The sequence below is a fragment of the Perissodus microlepis genome, chromosome 16 (assembly GCF_051167445.1).
Source record: "Perissodus microlepis isolate ML-2025 ecotype Zambia chromosome 16, ASM5116744v1, whole genome shotgun sequence".
In the NCBI taxonomy this organism is placed as follows: domain Eukaryota; kingdom Metazoa; phylum Chordata; class Actinopteri; order Cichliformes; family Cichlidae; genus Perissodus; species Perissodus microlepis.
In genome coordinates, this window is record NC_140476.1 from 24,787,749 (window position 1) to 24,808,189 (window position 20,441).

The 20,441-nt window shown below is 40.0% G+C and overlaps 4 protein-coding genes across 5 annotated transcripts; all 4 read right to left on the reverse strand.

Annotated features, from left to right (window-relative positions):
• Positions 1-5,570: 5,570 nt before the first annotated feature.
• LOC146371000 (gamma-crystallin M3-like) lies at positions 5,571-6,304 on the reverse strand. Its single transcript, XM_084954997.1, has 3 exons — positions 6,296-6,304; positions 5,932-6,174; positions 5,571-5,843 (listed from the first exon to the last, which is right to left on the reverse strand). Exons 1-3 carry the CDS (start codon positions 6,302-6,304, stop codon positions 5,571-5,573), a joined length of 525 nt encoding a protein of 174 aa, XP_084811123.1.
• Positions 6,305-10,585: 4,281 nt separating this feature from the next.
• On the reverse strand, positions 10,586-11,312 carry LOC146371001 (gamma-crystallin M3-like). The gene is made up of 3 exons (XM_084954994.1): positions 11,304-11,312; positions 10,957-11,199; positions 10,586-10,861 (listed from the first exon to the last, which is right to left on the reverse strand). The coding sequence occupies exons 1-3, from the start codon at positions 11,310-11,312 to the stop codon at positions 10,586-10,588; spliced, it is 528 nt and encodes a 175-aa protein (XP_084811120.1).
• Positions 11,313-14,175: 2,863 nt separating this feature from the next.
• LOC146371002 (gamma-crystallin M3-like) lies at positions 14,176-14,878 on the reverse strand. The gene is made up of 3 exons (XM_084954995.1): positions 14,870-14,878; positions 14,540-14,782; positions 14,176-14,451 (listed from the first exon to the last, which is right to left on the reverse strand). Exons 1-3 carry the CDS (start codon positions 14,876-14,878, stop codon positions 14,176-14,178), a joined length of 528 nt encoding a protein of 175 aa, XP_084811121.1.
• A 2,914-nt stretch (positions 14,879-17,792) lies between these two features.
• On the reverse strand, positions 17,793-19,441 carry LOC146371003 (gamma-crystallin M3-like). Of its 2 annotated transcripts, XM_084954984.1 has the most exons (4): positions 19,405-19,441; positions 18,683-18,687; positions 18,310-18,558; positions 17,793-18,074 (listed from the first exon to the last, which is right to left on the reverse strand). In XM_084954984.1, the coding sequence occupies exons 1-4, from the start codon at positions 19,439-19,441 to the stop codon at positions 17,793-17,795; spliced, it is 573 nt and encodes a 190-aa protein (XP_084811110.1). The 2 variants fall into 2 exon arrangements, with proteins under 2 accessions (XP_084811110.1, XP_084811111.1); XM_084954985.1 differs by lacking the exons at positions 18,683-18,687; positions 19,405-19,441 and adding an exon at positions 18,644-18,652.
• Positions 19,442-20,441: the final 1,000 nt, after the last annotated feature.

The following is a 20,441-nucleotide window of genomic DNA, read 5'->3' on the forward strand; positions in this document are numbered from 1 at the left end:
CATCTCTGATAAAACAAAAGAAAAAAACATAGCTGAATTAAAAGGCTTGAGCAGTGTTTCACATGGTTAATGATTCCCATTTCCCAGTGTAGCAGGACGAGAATCAGCATGCACAGGAGCTGATGAAGAGCAAGATTTGCTTTTCTCTTTCATTTTCACAGCGCTCCTTTCATTAGGGGCATCTCTGGACCAAGCTCGGCTCCCCTCTCCACCAGGTCCCAGCAGGCTACTAAACAGGGGAGACCAGATTAGACAAATACCATGAGGCGTGACGAAGAGACTCCCCTTCCGCTGCCCTGTGAACCCACTTCTCCATCCCTCCCCTGCAGCGCTGAGCCACCAACCACCCCCCACCATTCACCCCCACTGCCTGTCTGAGGCAGGAGACATCCAACCATCTGTGCAGCGACGAGTGCTCAGATCTCTTTATTGGACAAAAACAACAGCTCCATAAATGGACGGTCCACCTCAACATGACAGGACTCAGCTGTACATCCACATCTAATGGATAAGGGGCTGCTAAAGTTCACATTCTGGACAGAGAAGACAGACGGTTTGAAAGCGAGTGAAAGAGGCCCCGTATGTTCCCTGTGAACAGCCATCTTTCAACAGAGAGGTGGCTTAAAACACCAACTGTCTGCCACCTACAATGACATTTTGAGATCCCTTCCCAGGCGCCTCAACCCCCACTAACATCTTGCATCAGGTGAACTAATGCATCAGCCGCCTGTTTCAATTGTTCCTGCTTTTTCTCCATACTTTAACCTTTTCTTACTTTTTTGTTTTTCCTCATCTTTTATTATTATTTAGAGTGTTAGTTTGCTTATATAGTTTTCTCTCAAACATGTGGATTGTGAGAGTTTTTATTGTTCTTTTTGCAACTGAACTGTTACTTTATTTCAGGAATGGGACAGTGGCGCAGCAGCAACACACCACACGCAGTATTTACTTCAGAGATCAGCTAATTGCTCAGATCCTGGTGGCTTGTGAGCCAGACCCACGGACATACCGGCTGAAATCTGGAGGAAAACACACCTTGGATGCAGAGGTGAAGGTCAGACGAATCATTTCTCACTCACTATTGATAACTCCACAGTTTTTCCTTCACCTCAGGTTAAGAGCCTTGGTGTCATCCTAGACAGTTCACTATCCTACAAATCTCACATCAGTAGTCTCACCCTTTCTGCCTATTTACATCTACGCAACATTAACAGATTATGTTCTTCTCTTTCCACCCAGTTTGCATCCATTCTTGTTTATAGTCTCGTTACCTCCCACATTGACTATTGTACTTCTCTCTTGCATGGTCTCCCCCAAAAATCCCTCCATAAGCTTCAACTAGTTCAAAACTCCGCTGCCCGCATTATTACCAGATCCACCTCCTACCTTCACATCACCCCTGTTCTCCAGGAACGTCACCGGCTCTCTGTGTCACAATCCTGGGTCATTTGACCCAGTGTTTTGAGTTTTCTTGTGTTTTGTCATTTTGTATTATGGTTTGAGTCCACCTTGTTAGTCAAAAGTGTATGCAGGCTGTTTAGTTTTGTTTACTGTGTTTCTCCTCGTGTCTTTGCCCCCTGTGTCTCCTTCCGTGTGTTTGTGTTTTGTACTTTGGTATGTTCTTGTGCCCTGTTTTCCCCTCCTTGTGTTTCACTCCGTCATGTTTATCTATGTTTCCCCATCACGTATGCACTCTCTCTCCCTTGTGTTCCCTTGCTCCCTCTGGTCTGCCGCTCTTCCATTCCTGTTTCCTGTTTCATTGTGGAAGTCTCATGTTTCTGCATTCGGTGTAGTTCCCCTGTGGCGTCTTGTTAATTCGTATCAGCTGTTTCCCTCTGTGTTGTCATTTCCTAGTTATCCTTCTGTGTATTTATGTCAGCGTCTCCCTCAGGCTCGTTGTCGCGATCTCCTTCATCCATGGCTGTGTATTTCCTTGTGTGTCTCTCCGTGTGTTTAGTTTATATTTTCCCAGTTTAGTTTTGTACCGTTTTCCCCTTGTGTCAGCAATAAAGCTGCCTTTTGAGTTCACTTTCTTATCTCTGTGTAGTCTGCGATTGGGTCCTTTCCTGCCTCCACACAGCCGCATCATGACACCCTGATAATATACAAGCTTCTTCTGCTCACCTTCAAGGCCCTTCATAACCTTGCTCGTCCTTAACTTTCTAACCTGTTAAGCACGACCTCTTCTGCCTGCTCACTTCGACCTTTTCTTCTATCCAACTTGTTGTGTCTTCTTTCTGCCTCAGCCTCAGCTCTGAACTCTCTACCCCCAGATATAAGAAACACTGGTTCTCTCCCCCAGTTTAAATCTCAACTCAAAACCCATCTGTTCTGCATATTCACTGTAAACCTGTTGTTTGTTTATTTTATCTTGTCCTTTTTTGCTTTTATTGTTCTTCATTTTATCATTGTTGTATGTGTTTTATTCTATTGTTAAGTGTCCTTGGGTGTCTTGAAAGGAGCTTTTAATTAAAATGTATTATTATTATTATTATTATTATTATTATTATTATTATTATTATTATTATTATTATTAGTAGTAGTAGTAGTAGTAGTAGTATTGTTATTAAGAGGAGGAGGGAGACGGCGAGTCGGACATTGAACTGTGTGCTGTTGGAATCAGGCCATATTATTTGCCCAGGGAATTTACCCATGTAAATTTACCCAGCCACACCAAACTCTCCGTCTCTCCCCACATTGCACCACAGCCTCCTGTGAAATTCTTGACACCCCTCCCCCACCTACCACTCCACCAACCAGCTTAGATTTGAGACAAATGAGAAGACTCCACTCAGGTTGAGTCCCTGTGTCCTCAAGGCATGTGCCCCCTACCTTTGTGGAGTCTTTCATAAACTTCTCATGACTCATGATGAGTCTTCATCTTCAGAGGGTCCCCGTGCTGTGGAAGATGTCAGGCCTCGTTCCTGTATCAAAACACCATGTCCTGGTGGCCCCCAGTATCGCAGACCTGTGGCACAGACTTCCCATGTCCTTAGGACCCTAGGAAGACTCATCCTTGACCAACTCCAACGTCAGACCACATCTGGAACCCCTTCAATTTGCTTACCGCAGCCTCAGAGCTGAGGACGCCATAATCTACCTTCTCAATCATATCCAAACCCATCTGGACTAGCCCGTCAGCACTGTGAGAGTCATGTTTCTCAACTTGTCCAGTGCATTCAACTCCATCAGTCCGACTGTCCTGGGTGATAAGTGACAGCGATGTAGGTGGATTCTTCTCTTGTGTCCTTAATTGTTGATTACCTGGCAGAATGACTTCAATATGTGTGCCTTCAACATTGTGTGCCTTACAAGGTGATCAGCAACACAGGAGCTTCACATGGGACTGTCCTCTCCTCTTTCCTGTTCACCCTCTACACCACAGACTTCAGCCACTGCACAGATACCTGACATCTTCTTCTGCCAAGTTTTCTGATGATGCTGTGGTGTTTGGATGCATCACTAAGGGTGAGGAGACTGATCAAAGTCTGTGGTGGACTCCTTTGTCACCTGGTGTGAGCAGAATCATCTGCAGCTCAATGTGACAAAGACCAAAGCATTGATTGTGGGTTTCAGGAGGACCAGGAAATCTGTGAACCCTGTTTCTATCCAAGGGGTTGATGTGGTCATTGTGGAAGACTATAAATACCTCAGTCCACACAGAGATAATAAACTGGACTGGGTTAAAAACACCACTGCCTGGGCATCCCTGGGCAGCAGTGGGAACAGCTGCAGGGTACACTCTTCTGGGGGCCAATGACACGCATCCACCATTCACTGGAAGACCTCAAGGAAAGCTTGGGGGAGCGGTGATGATGCTGGCGAAGAGCAAGACCAAGTGAGAAGATTCTCCAAGACTTTGGTCTGGGGCTTGGCCTGGTCCAGCTCTTGCAGGTGCACCTCTGCCTGCTCCAACTTTGCACAATTTGGCCAGCACCTCTATGGTCTGCGTTGGTCGCTGGTCCGTCATCGTAACACCTCCAGGGTTTTAGCATCGCTCGTGAAGTAAAGACCTCATACAAGCAGCGCTGCAGATCAGTGAACATTTTATTTACACAGTGTTTTTTGAACAACAGTGACACTGGGATGCTTTTCAGTTCCCTCTCTCAAGCTCAGCTGCTGGCCCATGCGCTCTGTCTGCTCTCTGTTCCCTTCTCTGTCCTCCAGGTCCTGGCAGCTACTAATATAGGAGAAACATGATGGAAAATCTGAGTTACAGCTGCCCTTCAACCTCCACTAACACTGCGCCCTGAACCTGCTACTCCACTCTCCTGGATTTGGTTTTGAACCACATATCAGAACCAGTGACTAGGTGCCAGTTTGAAGAGTTTTGCATTCTACTTTCTCCTTGTGGAAGTTGGCTTCTATGAGTGACACAGGAGGCACCTACATGCTTTTGCCTGTAGAAACCCTCATTTCTGAAATACCAGCAGTAAGGCAGAAGTCTAACATAGTAGAAATCCTATCAAGAGTGAAGCTGCTTCATATGTGTACAGCAGAATTTATGGTTCAGGTGGAGTGAAAATTAGTGTTATAAAGAATGAATGGGGTCGTTTGCAGCTACTGTCTTGTCCCTTGCAGAAATCGATTTATCCATATTTTTGGAAATCTTTGATAATATTATGTACCGTAGATGATGAAATATTGAATGTTTTGCTTTTAACATTCATTCCGAACGTATTCTACAATGTGTAGATGCAGTTTTAGCAGACATTTTTACTTTTGAGAAACTCTGTCTCTATAAGTTGCTCCATTTATGCCCATGGTCGTGTTACCGAGCTGTTGCCAATTAACATTATTGGTTGCAAAAATGTTCCTCCAGTTATTTGTATTTTAGTATCACTTATTTGAATTGAATTTAAAAAGAGCCAAAGGTTTTCTGAAAATTATTAATTTTCTCAATTTATTGTATTCTACAGGGTGGGCCATTTATATGGATACACCGTAATAACATGGGAATGGTTGGTGATATTAAAGTCCTGTTTGTGGCACATTAGTATATGTGAGGGGGCAAACTCCTCAAGATGGGAGGTGACCATGGTGGCCATTTAGAAGTCGACCATCTTGGATACAACTTTTGTTTTTTCAATAGGAAGAGGGCCATGTGACACATCAAACTTATTGGTAATGTCACAAGAAAAACAATGGTGTGCTTGGTTTCAACGTAACTTTATTCTTTCATGAGTTTAATATCACCAACCATTCCCATGTTATTACGGTGTATCCATATAAATGGCCCACCCTGTACTGTGAATATATTATGGCCTTCTGTTATATATAAATAACTGTTTTCTGTTTTTATCTGCATTTTGCACAGGACGCCAAGTTTTTCAGAAACGTGGTTGTGATTTCTTTTATGCAACACCAAATTAAGTTGAGCCCATCTATTATACCTGGTTGTCCATCCAGTTGTGTCAGTGCTGATGCCAAAGATGTAGTTATTCTGTACCAAAATCATCGGATGGCTTTAGTGACATGATACAAGAATGGTAAAATTAATAATAATCAATGTAACACACAAACATTTAGTCAAAAGTTTTATTTATTTGTTCATTCTATATATATATATTTTACATGTCCATGATACGCCTCATGCTCATGAACCTCATGCCTCCCATTCCCATGTCCCTGAAGCTCCTGTACTCTCCAGGCCTCAGGTACATCATCCTGCCTCTGTAGTGGGGCTGCTCATACATCAGCCAGTGGCCATCCATCACATTGCAGGACATGCAGTCGGACATGCGGTAGCGGTCCATGATGTTGTCGCAGTCGTCCATCAGCTCGTACATCTGACCACCGAAGTTCTCCCTCTCATAGATCCTCATCCTGAACTGGCCTCTGTGCTGTAGGGGAAACAGTTCACAACAAAGAATCAGAAAACCCTTCTAGAATATCTGGAGGAAAATGATATCCACAGCACGGCTTTCCTACCATGGGGATCATACGGCAAGACCTGATGCAGTCCCTCATGCCCATCATGCTCATGTAGTCAGCGTACTCGCCCCTCCTCATGAAATACTGGTTTCCCATGAAGTTGGGGCGGTCATAGACCATGAAGCAGCCGCTCTCCACCCTGCAGGAGTGACACCTGCTCAGGTAGTTGGACATGTCAGAGCAGTCGCTCATGCACTCATAGGAGCGACCCTGGAAGTTCCTGTCCTCGTAGAAGATGATCTGAAAAAAAGGGATACATTGGTTTGGAGTTAGATTCAGCAGACACCCGTCAACAACCACACTCAAAATAATACAAAATTCAGGCAATGATGACAGCAGTTAATGAGGTGAATACGCATACCCTGCCCATGGTCCCAGTTAGTTGCTTCACAGTGTGTTACTACTTCGTAAAACTGTGTGAGTGGTACACTGATGATGGTCCTGTTTTAACAGTTACTTTTATACCTGGCTGAACCCAAAGAATCTCTGGCTCCCATTGTGTAAAGCCCTGACTCATCAACATGGTATAGAGGCCTATAGAGTGCAGGACATTTGTTACATGTCCATGTGACTGGATCCCCTAGAAAACTTTAGAATGGATTTTTCCATAGGGAACTCAATACAATGAGCATTTTTTGGAGTTACAATACAGTGAAACAGACAATAGTCCCTTTTTTAGCCTTTCAAACCACACTGTATGGTAAGTGGCTAATTTATAGAAATGAGTATCCTTTCGTGAGACCATGATAGTCTCACGAAAGGATACATTTTCAGGACTAAACATTATTAATTGATGTCATTAACGAAAGCCCTTTATCTGCCTTAACCTAAAGGATTTCTTTAACGTTTAAGCTGAGAACATGTTTTTCTATGGATTTGAGAAAGAAAAAGCTATTTATTTCAGTCTACGCTTTAGCCTGTTACTGTTTCATAATAGATGGTGGTTAATAGATTGTTACAAATTGTGTCTCTACTACTTATAGCTATTAAAAAACACAGAGAGAAATCAAAATCAAAACTATAAACCAAAACTTCAAAGCAAACTGCGTCTTAGGAGTTTATGGTTTGAATAAGGCAGGTATAAATATAACAAATCAATTACATTTTATTTCAAAGTAGCATCAATACATTATAAGGTCCTGTGTATTGCAATTAAATATTTAGATTTTCATCGGAATCTTCAACTGATTTGTGAAAAAGTTTCTGTGTTAACAGAAAACTAAAAATCAATCACGTATATTTGCCAAAGGGCCAGACTCGGCTCACTTGTCATTATGTATCTAATAATAGTGAATTTGTTAGTGTTACATGACATCATTCTGTCATTCAAGCAACACTAGATGAGGGGACTAATTCATCATGAGAGTAGTATTGTACAAGTTTAGTTCTTTAAAAAAAGTTGCTATTGATACCTGATACCTGCATAAAACAATTTGATTCATTAAGATAAGATAAAAAATACTTTTTTTAAATCCCAACTCAAAGTTAGAAAAGATATTGAGTAAGTTTGGAAACTGTTTACAGCATCCGAAACAAAATTAATTTAGCTCAAAAACAAATAAATACATATAATATCACTAAAAATGCACCCGCAGGTCTGATTACAGCCACATCTTTTGAGTTAAGAAATCACTCAAATAGAACCTGTGTCTCAAACTGAAGTAGGCTAATAGATCTCACAAAGGAACACATGCCAAGAATCAGACAAAGTCAGTCACACCTGTCACTGTGGAAAGACTTACAAAGCCACTCAGGACCTTCTTACAGCTTTTACATTTACTTGGATTATCTTTGTTTAATATTAAAATTAGTTTCATCATCTGAAACATTTCAATATGACAAATATGTAAAAAAAAAAAAAAAAAAAAGTAGAAATCAGGAGGGTGCAACTTTTTCACTGCACTGTAGTTGAGACTGAGGCCACGTCCACACGTACACGGGTACTTTTGAAAACGCAGATTTTTCTGTGCGTTTGCATCTTTCGTCCACACATAAACTGCATTTTCGATCACTGAAAACTGAGATTTTTTGAAAACTCCTGCCAGGGTGGAGATTTTCGAAAAAACTCAGTTTTTGCGTTTACGTGTGGACGAGGAAAACAGAGATTTACTCACGCAACGTCAAAGGTGTGTGCCGTTTTTGACGTGAGATACATTTCTACAATGGCAGATGTAGACAAAATACTGTTGCTGTTAATCTGTCTATCTGCAGTTTATACACGCTTACATATACACACATGCAGTTACTGTCCCACCATTTAGAAAGACAGAGGCATCAGAGGCATTCTCCATTCAACACAGACGCTCTCACAACCTACATCCTGACTCCGATGTCGGTTTTGGAATCAATTTAATTTTTTTTAAATTAAAATTTATGCATGCTGTATGCATTTTGTTCATTCCTAAATTGTGAGTCTACACCAGCCAAAATACTGTTTTGGTTGAAATGAAGGCACTTGAAAAGTAACACAAAATTAGCTACCTTTCCCGAAAAACACACACACAAAAAAAACTTTCCAGAAGTACTGCAGGTTTCCATAAAACCCTGTTTACTCTTTCCCTCCCAGGCTTCTAGACTTCTGTTTGGCCAACATTTCCGACACAGCTAGGATTTGGCATGTTCTTGATAACGTTTGACTGCGTTTTTCGCGTTTACATGTGGACGGAGATATTTTTCAAAACTGCACGTGTGGACGGAATAATATATATATATATAAAAAAAGAAAATTGTAAAATCTCTGTTTTCAAAACTACCTGTGTACGTGTGGACGTAGCATGGAGTAAATGCAGTACATTATATAGTAAATGAGAGCAGCCAGTGCATTTATTTGAAGTCTAAAATCACACGTGGATATAGTAAACCCATAAGATTGTGCTGTCTATAGTTCTGTATAAGAAGAAACACATAAGAAAATAATGATTTCCAATTTTAAAGTTGCCATGTAAATATGTCAATAGTATTTTTCACATTGGGGGTTATTTCAGAAACTCAAGTTTTGATTTGTTTAACAGTTTAGTTTGACAGGGTACCTGCCCAATTCCTACTGGCAGTGGTTACAAATGAATGTTTTAAAGTACTTGACAGCAAGTGAGATGGCAACAAGAAAGGCCATTACATTGTAAAAGTACATTTTAAATTCAATGCATTTCTATTTATATAGCGCCAAATCACAGCAACAGTTGCCTCAAGGTGCTCTATGCTGTAACATAAGACCATACAATAATACAAAGAAAACCGAGAAAACCTCAACAATCATATAACCCTCGGTGAGCTAGCACTTTGGTCAAAGTGGAAAGGAAAAACACCATTTAAACAAGAGGAAAACTCCCGCAGAACCAGGCTCAGAGAGGGACGGCCATCTGTCGCGACGTTTGGGGTGAGGGAGGAAGGCTGGATAGAGACACACTGTGAAGTATGTGTAGCTATAATTAACATTAAATATGAATTCTAAAACTGAATATGTTGCACCCCCTCACCGCCCATCATGAAAAACTGTTTACACCACAGCATCCCCCACTTGAAACTGCTGTTTTTCATTTATCAGTAGCAACTGACACTCTGACCTATGACCATACCTGTGATTGGTGCTAGAGGACATTTTGAATCAACACTTTGTGGTGACAATCAGTTTCTGCCAGCTACTAAGAAGCTCCACAGCTCCACGACATTGTTCTGATTTTTGGCTGAAGCGTGTCCTCAGGGGGAAATAAACAAGCTGGTAATGTGATATAGGAGATGCCACCAATACCAACTTCCTATGCAGTAAGGTGAAGTAATGCAGTCATATGTAAAGTGAAAGCTACACCCTCCCTGGACCATATAACCAACAGGATCAATGTAAATGCTAAGGGGTGTTCAATGTTGGTAAAACAAAAATGAGCAACCTTCAGCTTCTAAAGACTTTGCCTAATTCAAAAATCCAAACTGTCAACACAAAAATAAAATATTCCATGCTCTACAACCTTGAAAGTAGATAACTAATTGAGAATCTTATTTGGGACATCTTGCACAGTGTTTGTCTTGATGATTTTTTTTTACAATAACATAAATTCTACCTCCTGCGATGACATGACAATATTGGAACTGTTAGTGGACAAAATCACTTTTTCATACTTTTTGAACATAGTTATGTACCCCTGGAGTATCTAGAGATATACCAAAAGAGCATCCCTTTTTTACTTGTATTGCTTTCTCCATTGTTCAGAAAGCACGTCTCTGATTAAGTTGTCCAGATTTTCAGCCAGCTCTGATGCGAAAGACCATTACTGAGATCTGCTGTGTGTAGTGTGTGCTAACCTAATCCTAGCTCCATTTATGTTACCTGTATACATCTGATTTTTGCATCGCTCTTATTTCTGCCATACAAAATGTATTTCAATAAAACCAAAAGATATTCTTATTTACTTGATGTACTTTATTTTCTATTTTTATGCAGTACCCAAATGCATAATAAACCATTGTGTATGTGGTGTTATATGTTGGTAAAGCAAAAGTATTCTTATGAATTTGTTTCTGTGATGCTGTAATGTAATGGATTACTTCTTAATGGCTGTGATACTAAAATGTTACTTCTCTGAGTTAGTAATGAAATTAAATGTCAAGACACAAGAATTTAGAAATTTATGTCATTTATTGAAGTCAAAATGTAAAATTAGCACATGTCCATGATGCGCCTCATGCTCATGAACCTCATTCCGCTCATTCCCATCTCCCTGAAGCTCCTGTACTCTCCAGGCCTCAGGTACATCATCCTGCCTCTGTAGTGGGCTTGCTCGTACATCAGCCAGTGGCCATCCATCACGTTGCAGGACTGGCAGTCGGACATGCGGTAGCGGTCCATGATGCTGTCGCAGTCGTCCATCAGCTCGTACATCTGACCACCGAAGTTCTCCCTCTCATAGATCCTCATCCTGAACTGGCCTCTGTACTGTTTTATAGACACAAGACAAAATAAAATTACACATGAAACTTATGTTAATTCCAAAAAGGTCTCATATGGAAGTACCACCACTTTACACCTACCATGGGGATCATACGGCAAGACCTGATACCACCGCTCATGCCCATCATGCTCATGTAGTCAGCGTACTCGCCCCTCCTCATGAAATACTGGTTTCCCATGAAGTTGGGGCGGTCATAGACCATGAAGCAGCCACTCTCCACCCTGCAGGAGTGACACCTGCTCAGGTAGGAGGACATGTCGGGACAGTCGCTCATGCACTCATAGGAGCGACCCTGGAAGTTCCTGTCCTCGTAGAAGATGATCTGAAAAAAGTACAATTGGTTTAAAGGACATTTTTACAATCATGCTCTCCAAGATAACTTAAGTATAGGCTAATTAATGTTGATTTAACAATTTAGTTTCCTACTTTGCCCATGTTGACTGCGGTGATTCAGGTCTCTTAGAGAACTGTTTTTGAACTGATGCACTGGCTGTCTGAACAAGTTATATTTATACCTGGCCAGAGACAAAGACAGTTTGCCTCTCCATTGTTCAAAGCCCTGACACAGCAAGCTGTTATAGAAGCCTATACAGTTTTTAGTTGCTTACCCATATACCAACAAGGTCATAACCTCTTAACAGAATTTTCCTTTCACAAGAGCAGAGGGTTTTTTTTTTTTTTTTTAATAAAAATAGCTTAGAACGTTATTTATATAGATGTGAGTGACTTTTGAAAAGTATAGATTTTCTGCAAGCTGTATAGTACAATAGTGAGTTTATACGAACAAGCCAGATAGCAGTTATCAAGCCAGATAAGTAGATAGTAGTTTGTGGATTTGTTTTCATCAGGTATGTAAAAATGAGCCCCTCAAGGCTAATAATACGAACTTTTGCCAAACTCCTGAGTATGAGTTAAAGAGGGAAAAAGAAATAGTATACTTGGTGATTTCTTACAACTGAGTTTGAATTTGTGATTTTCAATGCTATGGCAGGTATTTGTATATTTAATTTGTTTTCAAGTGGTGGTATTTACAAAAAAAGAGAGTTGTTTGTTTGTTATTTCATGAACAGAATAAATGATTTCAGCAGATTCATATTGTGCAGATGAATGTATATGTTCTTTAGTCTTCATCTTTTGACATTTTCCATTGCTATGAAGTTTTAAAAATAGGGATTGGGCCGTGAGATCATTAGGTATTTAGTCTTTTTTTTTTTTTTACTTTCATTGTCTTTCTTTTGAATAACTTTGATAATATTTTCTGATTATAAACTATTTTCATAAAAAAGATCAAACACCTTGAAAAAACACCACTTTAGAAAAGGAAGTAACTGTATTCATTGCACTTCTACAAGCTTTACTTCCTCTTTTCACACAGACATGTTCCCTCTGTTGAAGTAGTTTTAAAGTGCTTGCAGTACATTTCTAAAAGGCAGTTGTGGAGGAAAGGTTTATTCCTGCTCATTAAGGAGTTCTTTGATTGGACTGTCATCTGGGGAGTTTGGATGTCAAAACAAAGCCTTGGAATCTCTGTTGTGTGTCACGAGTCACTTCAGAGCTAAGTTCAGGCAGGTGCTCAGTGTCAAAGTAAGATCCACAGGAATGCAATGCTCTAAACTTTTCTGGAAAAGCAAAGCATTGTAACTGAATGATTAATACTCATTAATCACCTCGCCTCATTAGTGGTTTTAATATTGTGGCTGAGAACCTTTTCTCTCCAAGTTTTTTAAAACTGAGTTGAACAAAGTTACTGTGGCATCTTCTACTCTTCCCAGTAGCCTGAAGAGAGACCGGGTCAACCACGTGCTGTTTTTCTCAAGATCGCCTACCTCACCAGTTTTCAAATATTTTTATCAAAACTGATTTAAGTGCAAATGATCTGAAATCATTTAGGATTGTAGGGGAACTGGATTTAGAGGCAGCACAGTGGTTCTGTGGTTAGCATCACTGACTCACAGTAAGAAGGTCCTGGGTTTGACTCCTTAGATGGCTGGGGTTTACATGTTCTTACTATACTGAGACAGACAGCCACATGTTCTTACATCTGCATCCATGGCCAACTGAGAATCACCATTAACCTAATGCATATGGACTGTAAGAGGAAACTGGAGTATCTAGAAGAAACACATGCAGGGACAGTAAGAAAAAAAAGATAAACTCCACCTGGAATTCCACAACCATCAAATATGGTCAGCTGGTAAAATTTATTTGAAACCTACTCTTCCAGTTTCTCCATATGAGCCATTGACTTTTCGTTGGTGCCTTGCTTTTATCGGTCAGTTCTCAAACGTCATCTCTGTTGTGGTCATGTTACTTATTCAGGCATTCTAATTGGCTCTCGAGCAGTCTGTCAAAACCAATCAGGGTAAAGATTTGGTGAAATATATTCACCTGAATACTCAGATAGTTGAAGAAAAACACTACACAATTATGTTCCTTATATCTTTGTACTGTCATTGCCTTTCAGATTAATTTCTCCTTTTGCAAATCAGAACATCACTACTGCTGACATTGTGCTTTTCAGCTGGCAGAATGGAACTACATACATAAACTATATCACTTTGATGCTCCAAAACAATGACTACTACTAATAAATACTGATAATTTGTTGACCCTGAGCCCAAAATGAAGCAAATCTCTTCATATTATCGTGGTTATTTTCTCTAGTTTTGTTAAATTCAGTACGTTCACGATATTTGCATCAACTACTGCAAATACATAAATCAAAACATAGTTACAAATGATATACTTTATTTTCTATTTTTATGCAGTACCCATATGCATAATAAACCATTGTGTATGTGGTGTTATATGTTGGTAAAGCAAAAATTTGCTTACAAATTTGTTTCTTAGGATGTGATGCTGTAATGTAATGGATTACTTCTTAATGGCTGTGATACTGAAATGTTACTTCTCTAAGTTACCCAAAAATGCCAACCAGACACTTATAAAGAACATTCACATCAGTTTGTTTCACAGAACCAAATCAGAATTTGCTCTTGGAAACGACACTGTTGAAAGGCATTAATAAAAATACCGGCAGGCTGGATGCATATCCATATATCGCTGTCTACCACAGCTGACTTCTACAAATCAAATAGAAACAGGTGGTAATTCAGTCTTTTGGAAATGCCATTCAAAAGAAGAATGAAAACATGTTTTTTATTCGGTGGTTTCCACTGATACTCAATGCATTTGAATTCAGTATGAATGATCATAAAAAGGTTCACAGTAATGAAATTAAATGTCATGACACAAGAATTTAGAAATTTATATCATTTATTGAAGTCAAAATGTAAAATTAGCACATGTCCATGATACGCCTCATGCTCATGAACCTCATCCCGCTCATTCCCATCTCCCTGAAGCTCCTGTACTCTCCGGGCCTCAGGTACATCATCCTGCCTCTGTAGTGGGGCTGCTCGTACATCAGCCAGTGGCCATCCATCACGTTGCAGGACATGCAGTCGGACATGCGGTAGCGATCCATGATGCTGTCGCAGTCGTCCATCAGCTCGTACATCTGACCACCGAAGTTCTCCCTCTCATAGATCCTCATCCTGAACTGGCCTCTGTGCTGTAGGGGAAACAGTTCACAACAAAGAATCAGAAAACCCTTCTAGAATATCTAGAGGAAAATGATATCCACAGCACGGCTTTCCTACCATGGGGATCATACGGCAAGACCTGATGCAGTCCCTCATGCCCATCATGCTCATGTAGTCAGCGTACTCGCCCCTCCTCATGAAATACTGGTTCCCCATGTAGTTGGGGCGGTCATAAACCATGAAGCAGCCGTTCTCCACCCTGCAGGAGTGACACCTGCTCAGGTAGGAGGTCATGTCAGAGCAGTCGCTCATGCACTCATAGGAGCGACCCTGGAAGTTCCTGTCCTCGTAGAAGATGATCTGAAAGAACAACAAAGCTCGTTATAATAGGAATCCACAGATTTTTTTTTTTTTAATGAATAAAAATCTTTCCCATGCTTTACATACTCTGCCCATGGTCACGGTCTTCTGGTGGTTCCTCAGGACTGAGCTGTGGCTTCTGTGTATTCCTGTCAGTGGTAGCTGTTACTTTTATACCTGCAGCGTGGGAACATAGGATGTGTGGCGTCTATTGTGCAAACCCCTGACCCAGCAACATGGCATAGAAGCCTACTGAGCAGTCAGGGAACTAAAGGGTTATTTTGTGACGCCACACTGGTGGAAATGCATGTAGTGTATACATGTGGTATTGTTGCTACACATAAAGAAAATAAATAGAAGCTTCCAACTGTAGTATGACAACCATTTCTGTCTTCAGTGTAAAGGATATTTCATTTACTGACAGATGTTTTTGAAGTCATTATATGTTTATGTAAAAATATAAAACACTATAAATATAAATATGAACACTGTAGAGATCATTTCCTTTTTTGTGGTATGAAAACACACAAAAACTGATTTATTGTCCAGTTAAGTACGCATTAGATGCGGATCAGAAAACAGAAAAAAATAAGTTGTCAGGGAGATATGGTGGAGAGCCTGTGCAATATGTAAAGGTAGAAAGTTTTAGTTTTTTCTTCTCTTTTGTTTTTAGAAATTTGTTCAGCTACAAGTGAGCAACATGATAAGATTTAAAAACATGAATAACTGAAACATTTCATGTAATCAATTTCCTCTGAACTAATAATTTAAATAAACTGAGCATTTTTTGGCCTCTTGTGAGGAGTGCAAGTTGTGGGAATACTAATATGTGAACAAGTTAAAATGATGAAGTTAGCAAACAGCATCCAGCACTAAGTCTGTCAGGATACCATTTAATAAGTTTCACTGCAGAGTTGCTGTTTATTTGGTTCAAATGAACAGACAACATGAGATCAGGTTGGTATAGACATTTATCACAGTCGGCAATTTGACCAGTTTTAATAGGAAAAGCATCACCAAATTATTTATATCTGAAATGGTTGTGCTCCATAAAAAGATAACTTCACTTATGTCTTCAGACTTTCTACTTGTTATGGATTGTATACGGATCAGAAAACAGAAAAAAATAAGTTGTCAGGGAGATATGGTGGAGAGCCTGTGCAATATGGATATTATGGACTATAATGGGATTGTTTAATCCCATTATAGTGGGATTAAACAATCCCACTATAATGTTTTTGTTACATTTCCACAAGAAAAACATTGCCATATTCAGTCAGCATTACCTCGAGAATGTAAAGGCCAAAATGAGCAACCTTCAGCTTATAAAGACTTTGCCTGTTTCAAAAATCCAAACTGTCAACACAAAAATTAAATATTCCATGCTCTACAACAGGGGTCTCAAACTCGCGGCCCGGGGGCCACTTGTGGCCTACATCACCCCTACGTGAAGAAATATAATGCAATTTGGCCCTTGAAGTTAATTTTTTTGTTGGGGAGGATGTGTTTGTTGTTGAGTCCAATGTTAAAATAAGTTCTTTAAAAAGCACAAAGTGATTTAATATGAAGGCAATACGAGCAGAGAGCACAAACATGTTGAGGGATTGACTTTGTTAGTTATTTGTAAAGAAAGTTTTCACTTATGTCTGCACTGTCATTTTGTTAAATACGAACAGTTATAGTTATATAATTATAATTATTTGGTAGTTCATGAAAGGCTTCAATTAGTTAAGAGTGAGAAAAAACATTTACATTTTTGTAAATATTTGTTTGTTTGTTTTATTGTACAACCTTAACACTAAAGCGGCCCTCACATGAGATGACAGTGCCATAGCTCATTGAAGTTTGGGACCCATGCTCTACAAAAATCCAAAGTAAATATCTAATTAAGAATCTTATTTGGGACATCTTGCACAGTGTTTTTCTTGATGATTTTTTTCACAGTTGTTACCATTGCCAATAACATAATTCTACCTCCTGCGATGACATGACAATATTGGAACTGTTAGTGGACAAATTCACTTTTTTAACACAGTTATGTACCCCTGGAGTACCTAGAGATGTGCCAGATGAGCATCCCTTTTTTATTTGTATTGCTTTCTCCAGTGTTCAGAAAGCACGTCTCTGATTAAGTCGTCCAGACTTTCAGCCAGCTTTGATGTGAAAGACCATTACTGAGTAGCCCTTTTAAATTCTTGTCAAACAGCTGTGTTCCAACATTGTCATGACCTTGCTAGCTTACATAAAAGTAAAGTGTTCTCTTGTGGCTCTAAATCTTCCTTCCTTCAGGATCCAGAATAAACAAGATCCAGAAGCTTTCTTTTAGTTTGTATGCAGTGTCCTCACCACAGCTGTAAAATCTCCGTCTTTAGGACACGCAGGGCAAGTAGAGCTATCATTACCCTTCACTTTCATTATTGATGGCCCACAACATTATGAGAATTGTAACAAGTAGAAAGTCTGAAGACATAATGACATATCAAGACCAATAGGCTGGGATTGAGTATAAGTTACTGGGTGTGCTATGTGTAGTGTGTGCTAACCTAAACCTAACTCCATTTATGTTACCTGTATACATCTGATTTATGCATCGCTGTTATTTCTGCCACACAAAATGTATTTCAATAAAACCAAAAGATGTTCTTATGTACACACTTTCTGTTTCTGTTTTCACAGAGCAGAACAGGAAATTAAAACTGACTGAAAAGCAGCCCTATGCTAACCAGGAGTGCACCATGCATTAACATAAATAAAAGACAACTGTTGTTCTGTAATGTCGGTTTTATTTACATTTAAGTAATTTATTTTTCAGTGGCATGTGCTTCATATGACACAACACATTTCATAAGTGACACCGTGGATAAACTATCAACAGTAAGAGCAGCCAGTTGCTGATAATTCATGCACTTTTCTCTCAGGTTTGTGAGTTTGCCAGGGAAGTCAACCCAAATGATGAACTGAAACAGATATGAACTGTTTATTAACAGTTTATTTATTTTGTCTGTCTTGCCTAACAGGATTCCATGATACGTCTGATGGATCCAATCCTCATGTCCGTGGGACCCATCCCCATCTCCCTGAAGCTCCTGTACTCTCCAGGTCTCAGGTACATCATCCTGCCTCTATAATGAGGCTGCTCGTACATCAGCCAGTGGCCATCCATCACGTTGGCAGACTGGCAGTCGGACATGCGGTAGCGGTCCATGATGTTCTCGCAGTCGTCCATCAGCTCGTGCATCTGACCACCGAAGTTATCCCTCTCATAGATCTTCATCCTGAAAGGCCCTCTGTGCTGTGAAAGGACAGATCATTACTTTATCAGCAATATTAGAGTTGTTTTGTTTAACACATATAACTGCAGAAAATAGAAATAAGTAAAGCACAAAATGATTAAGAAGCTTACAAGTTTGTGCACAGCACATGCAAGAAAAAAATATTCTCAGTGCCTGATAGATGCTTTTATTTTGAAACATGTGGGGTACCCCATAGTTTCTGTATATTTCTATATATTTTCAGGTCTTACATACCATGGGAATCATGCGGCAGGAACGGATGCAGTCGCTCATGCTCATTCCCATCAGCCGCTGGTTGTCAGGGTACTCTCCCCTTCTCACCAGCATCTGGTGACCCATGTAGTTGGAACGTTCGTACACCATGAAGCAGCCGCTCTCCACCCTACAGGAGTTGCAGCGGCTCAGGTAGGAGGTGAGCTCAGCACAGTCACTGCTGGTCTCATAGGAGCGACCCTGAAAATTCCTGTCCTCATAGAAGATGATCTGAAAATAAAACAGTTTAATGTATGATTTAATCAAGTGTTTATTGGTCTCAATTACAGCAACAGTTTGTAAATTTCTCTCTTACTCTGCCCATTTTGGTCGTCAATTCTGTCCCTGATTCCACTTGTACTTGGCCCAGCCAAGCTCTCTGTCACTTTTATACCCATCATGATGGCTAAATGATCTATGGAGCCATTGTTTTGAATATCTTACTCAGCAGGATACCATACAGGGCTATAATGTTTGTTAAATCGCTCTGTAAATGGTTATTATTCCAGACTGTATGCATCTGGTGCAGTGCCAACCTCTGTGGCTCTCATATGGGGTACAGGTGGGTGACAGTGAGCAGATGTATCAGCTGGGACTCTTTGTACTGTCAGTGATTGCTGTGTGTTGAAAAGCACTCTGTTACATCCTCGTGTTCAGTCTATTATGTGAATGCATATCAGAGCTGAGCAACTGATCAAATGTACAAATGCTTCAACTTTAGATTTAAACACAGTTACATTTGTGAAGAAAAGACTGTAGTTTTTACATCACAGCATTTACATCTCGGCAAACACATTTACTAGTTACCAATACTGACTGGTGATCACGGTCTACCACTGCATCATGTACATCAGCGGTCCCCAAACCCCGGGCCAAGTCCGTGAGTTGTTTGGTACCTGGCTGCGAGAGTTGAGGCTTGGGTGTGAAATTTATGGTTTTCAGGGTTTTTAATCAGTTTTTATCATTATTTTTTTATATAATTTTTTATCCCTGGTTCTTTTCCTGTGTGTTATGAATAAATCTTTTTTTTTTTTTTGGTACCAGTACTGCTTTTATTTTGTTGTATTTATCTGCGACACCTTAAAGGCCTGTCTGTGAAAATACTGTCAGACATAAACCGGTCCGTAGCAAAAAGAAGGTTGGGGACCTCTGATGTACATCATCCTCAGCAATGTATACACACATGTATATATATATATATATATAAAAACTAATACTAATTTGCTTATGAAAGTTTTGTACATTGGTAGATATTCATGAACTGAAGCTTTCAAACAATCTATCTTGTTAATGATGTGAAGGCATTGGTGACACACAGCACTGTGGACTGAAATCTTGCAACATCTGAAAAGTCTCCTGCTCAAGAAGGCACATGTACTGGCAGTGAACATCTTAATGCTTCATTGCAGGCTTAGGAGAGGATGCTGTGGTCACTTGAAAACCAAAATCAAACCCTTTGGCATCAACTTGACCTGGAGAAATAGAAATGCTGAGTATAACCTTCTCACAGTCAAACATTATGCTTTGTGATTGGTTTTCTGTTAAGGGTGCAGGACAACTTCATTGTATTGTTGGGCTAACAGATGGGACCACATACTGTAAAACAGAGAACCCCCTTCAATCAGCCAAAACAATGAATATGGGTCATGGATGGGTCTTCCAGGGCAATAAAGGAGTGGCCAGAGAAGAAGCACGTTAAGGTCACGAAGTGGCCTAGCTGCCATCTAGCCCTCAGTCCTATAGAAAATCTGTGGAGGGAACTGTAGGTTATTTGTTACCACGTAGCAGCCAAGAACCCTAAAGCATTTAGAAAGCTTCTCTAAAAAAGGAGTAGGCCAAAATCCCTATTGAGAGGTGTACAAGAGTTTCTCCATCAAGTCCTAAGTCATGTTTTGCTTATTTTACTGGCATGCAAACATGCATTCATACAATCATCGTCTCCATTTCTATTTATTTCTAGATTCTCTACGCATATCTTTGGACCACGGGAGGAAGCTAGTATAGCCAGAAATATTGTGATTAAAACAGCATGTTTAATTTTATGTGTGATATTACTAATAAAATTTATTGTGAATACAAATCATTCAGTCTAAACTGTGTGTTGTAACCTGTGT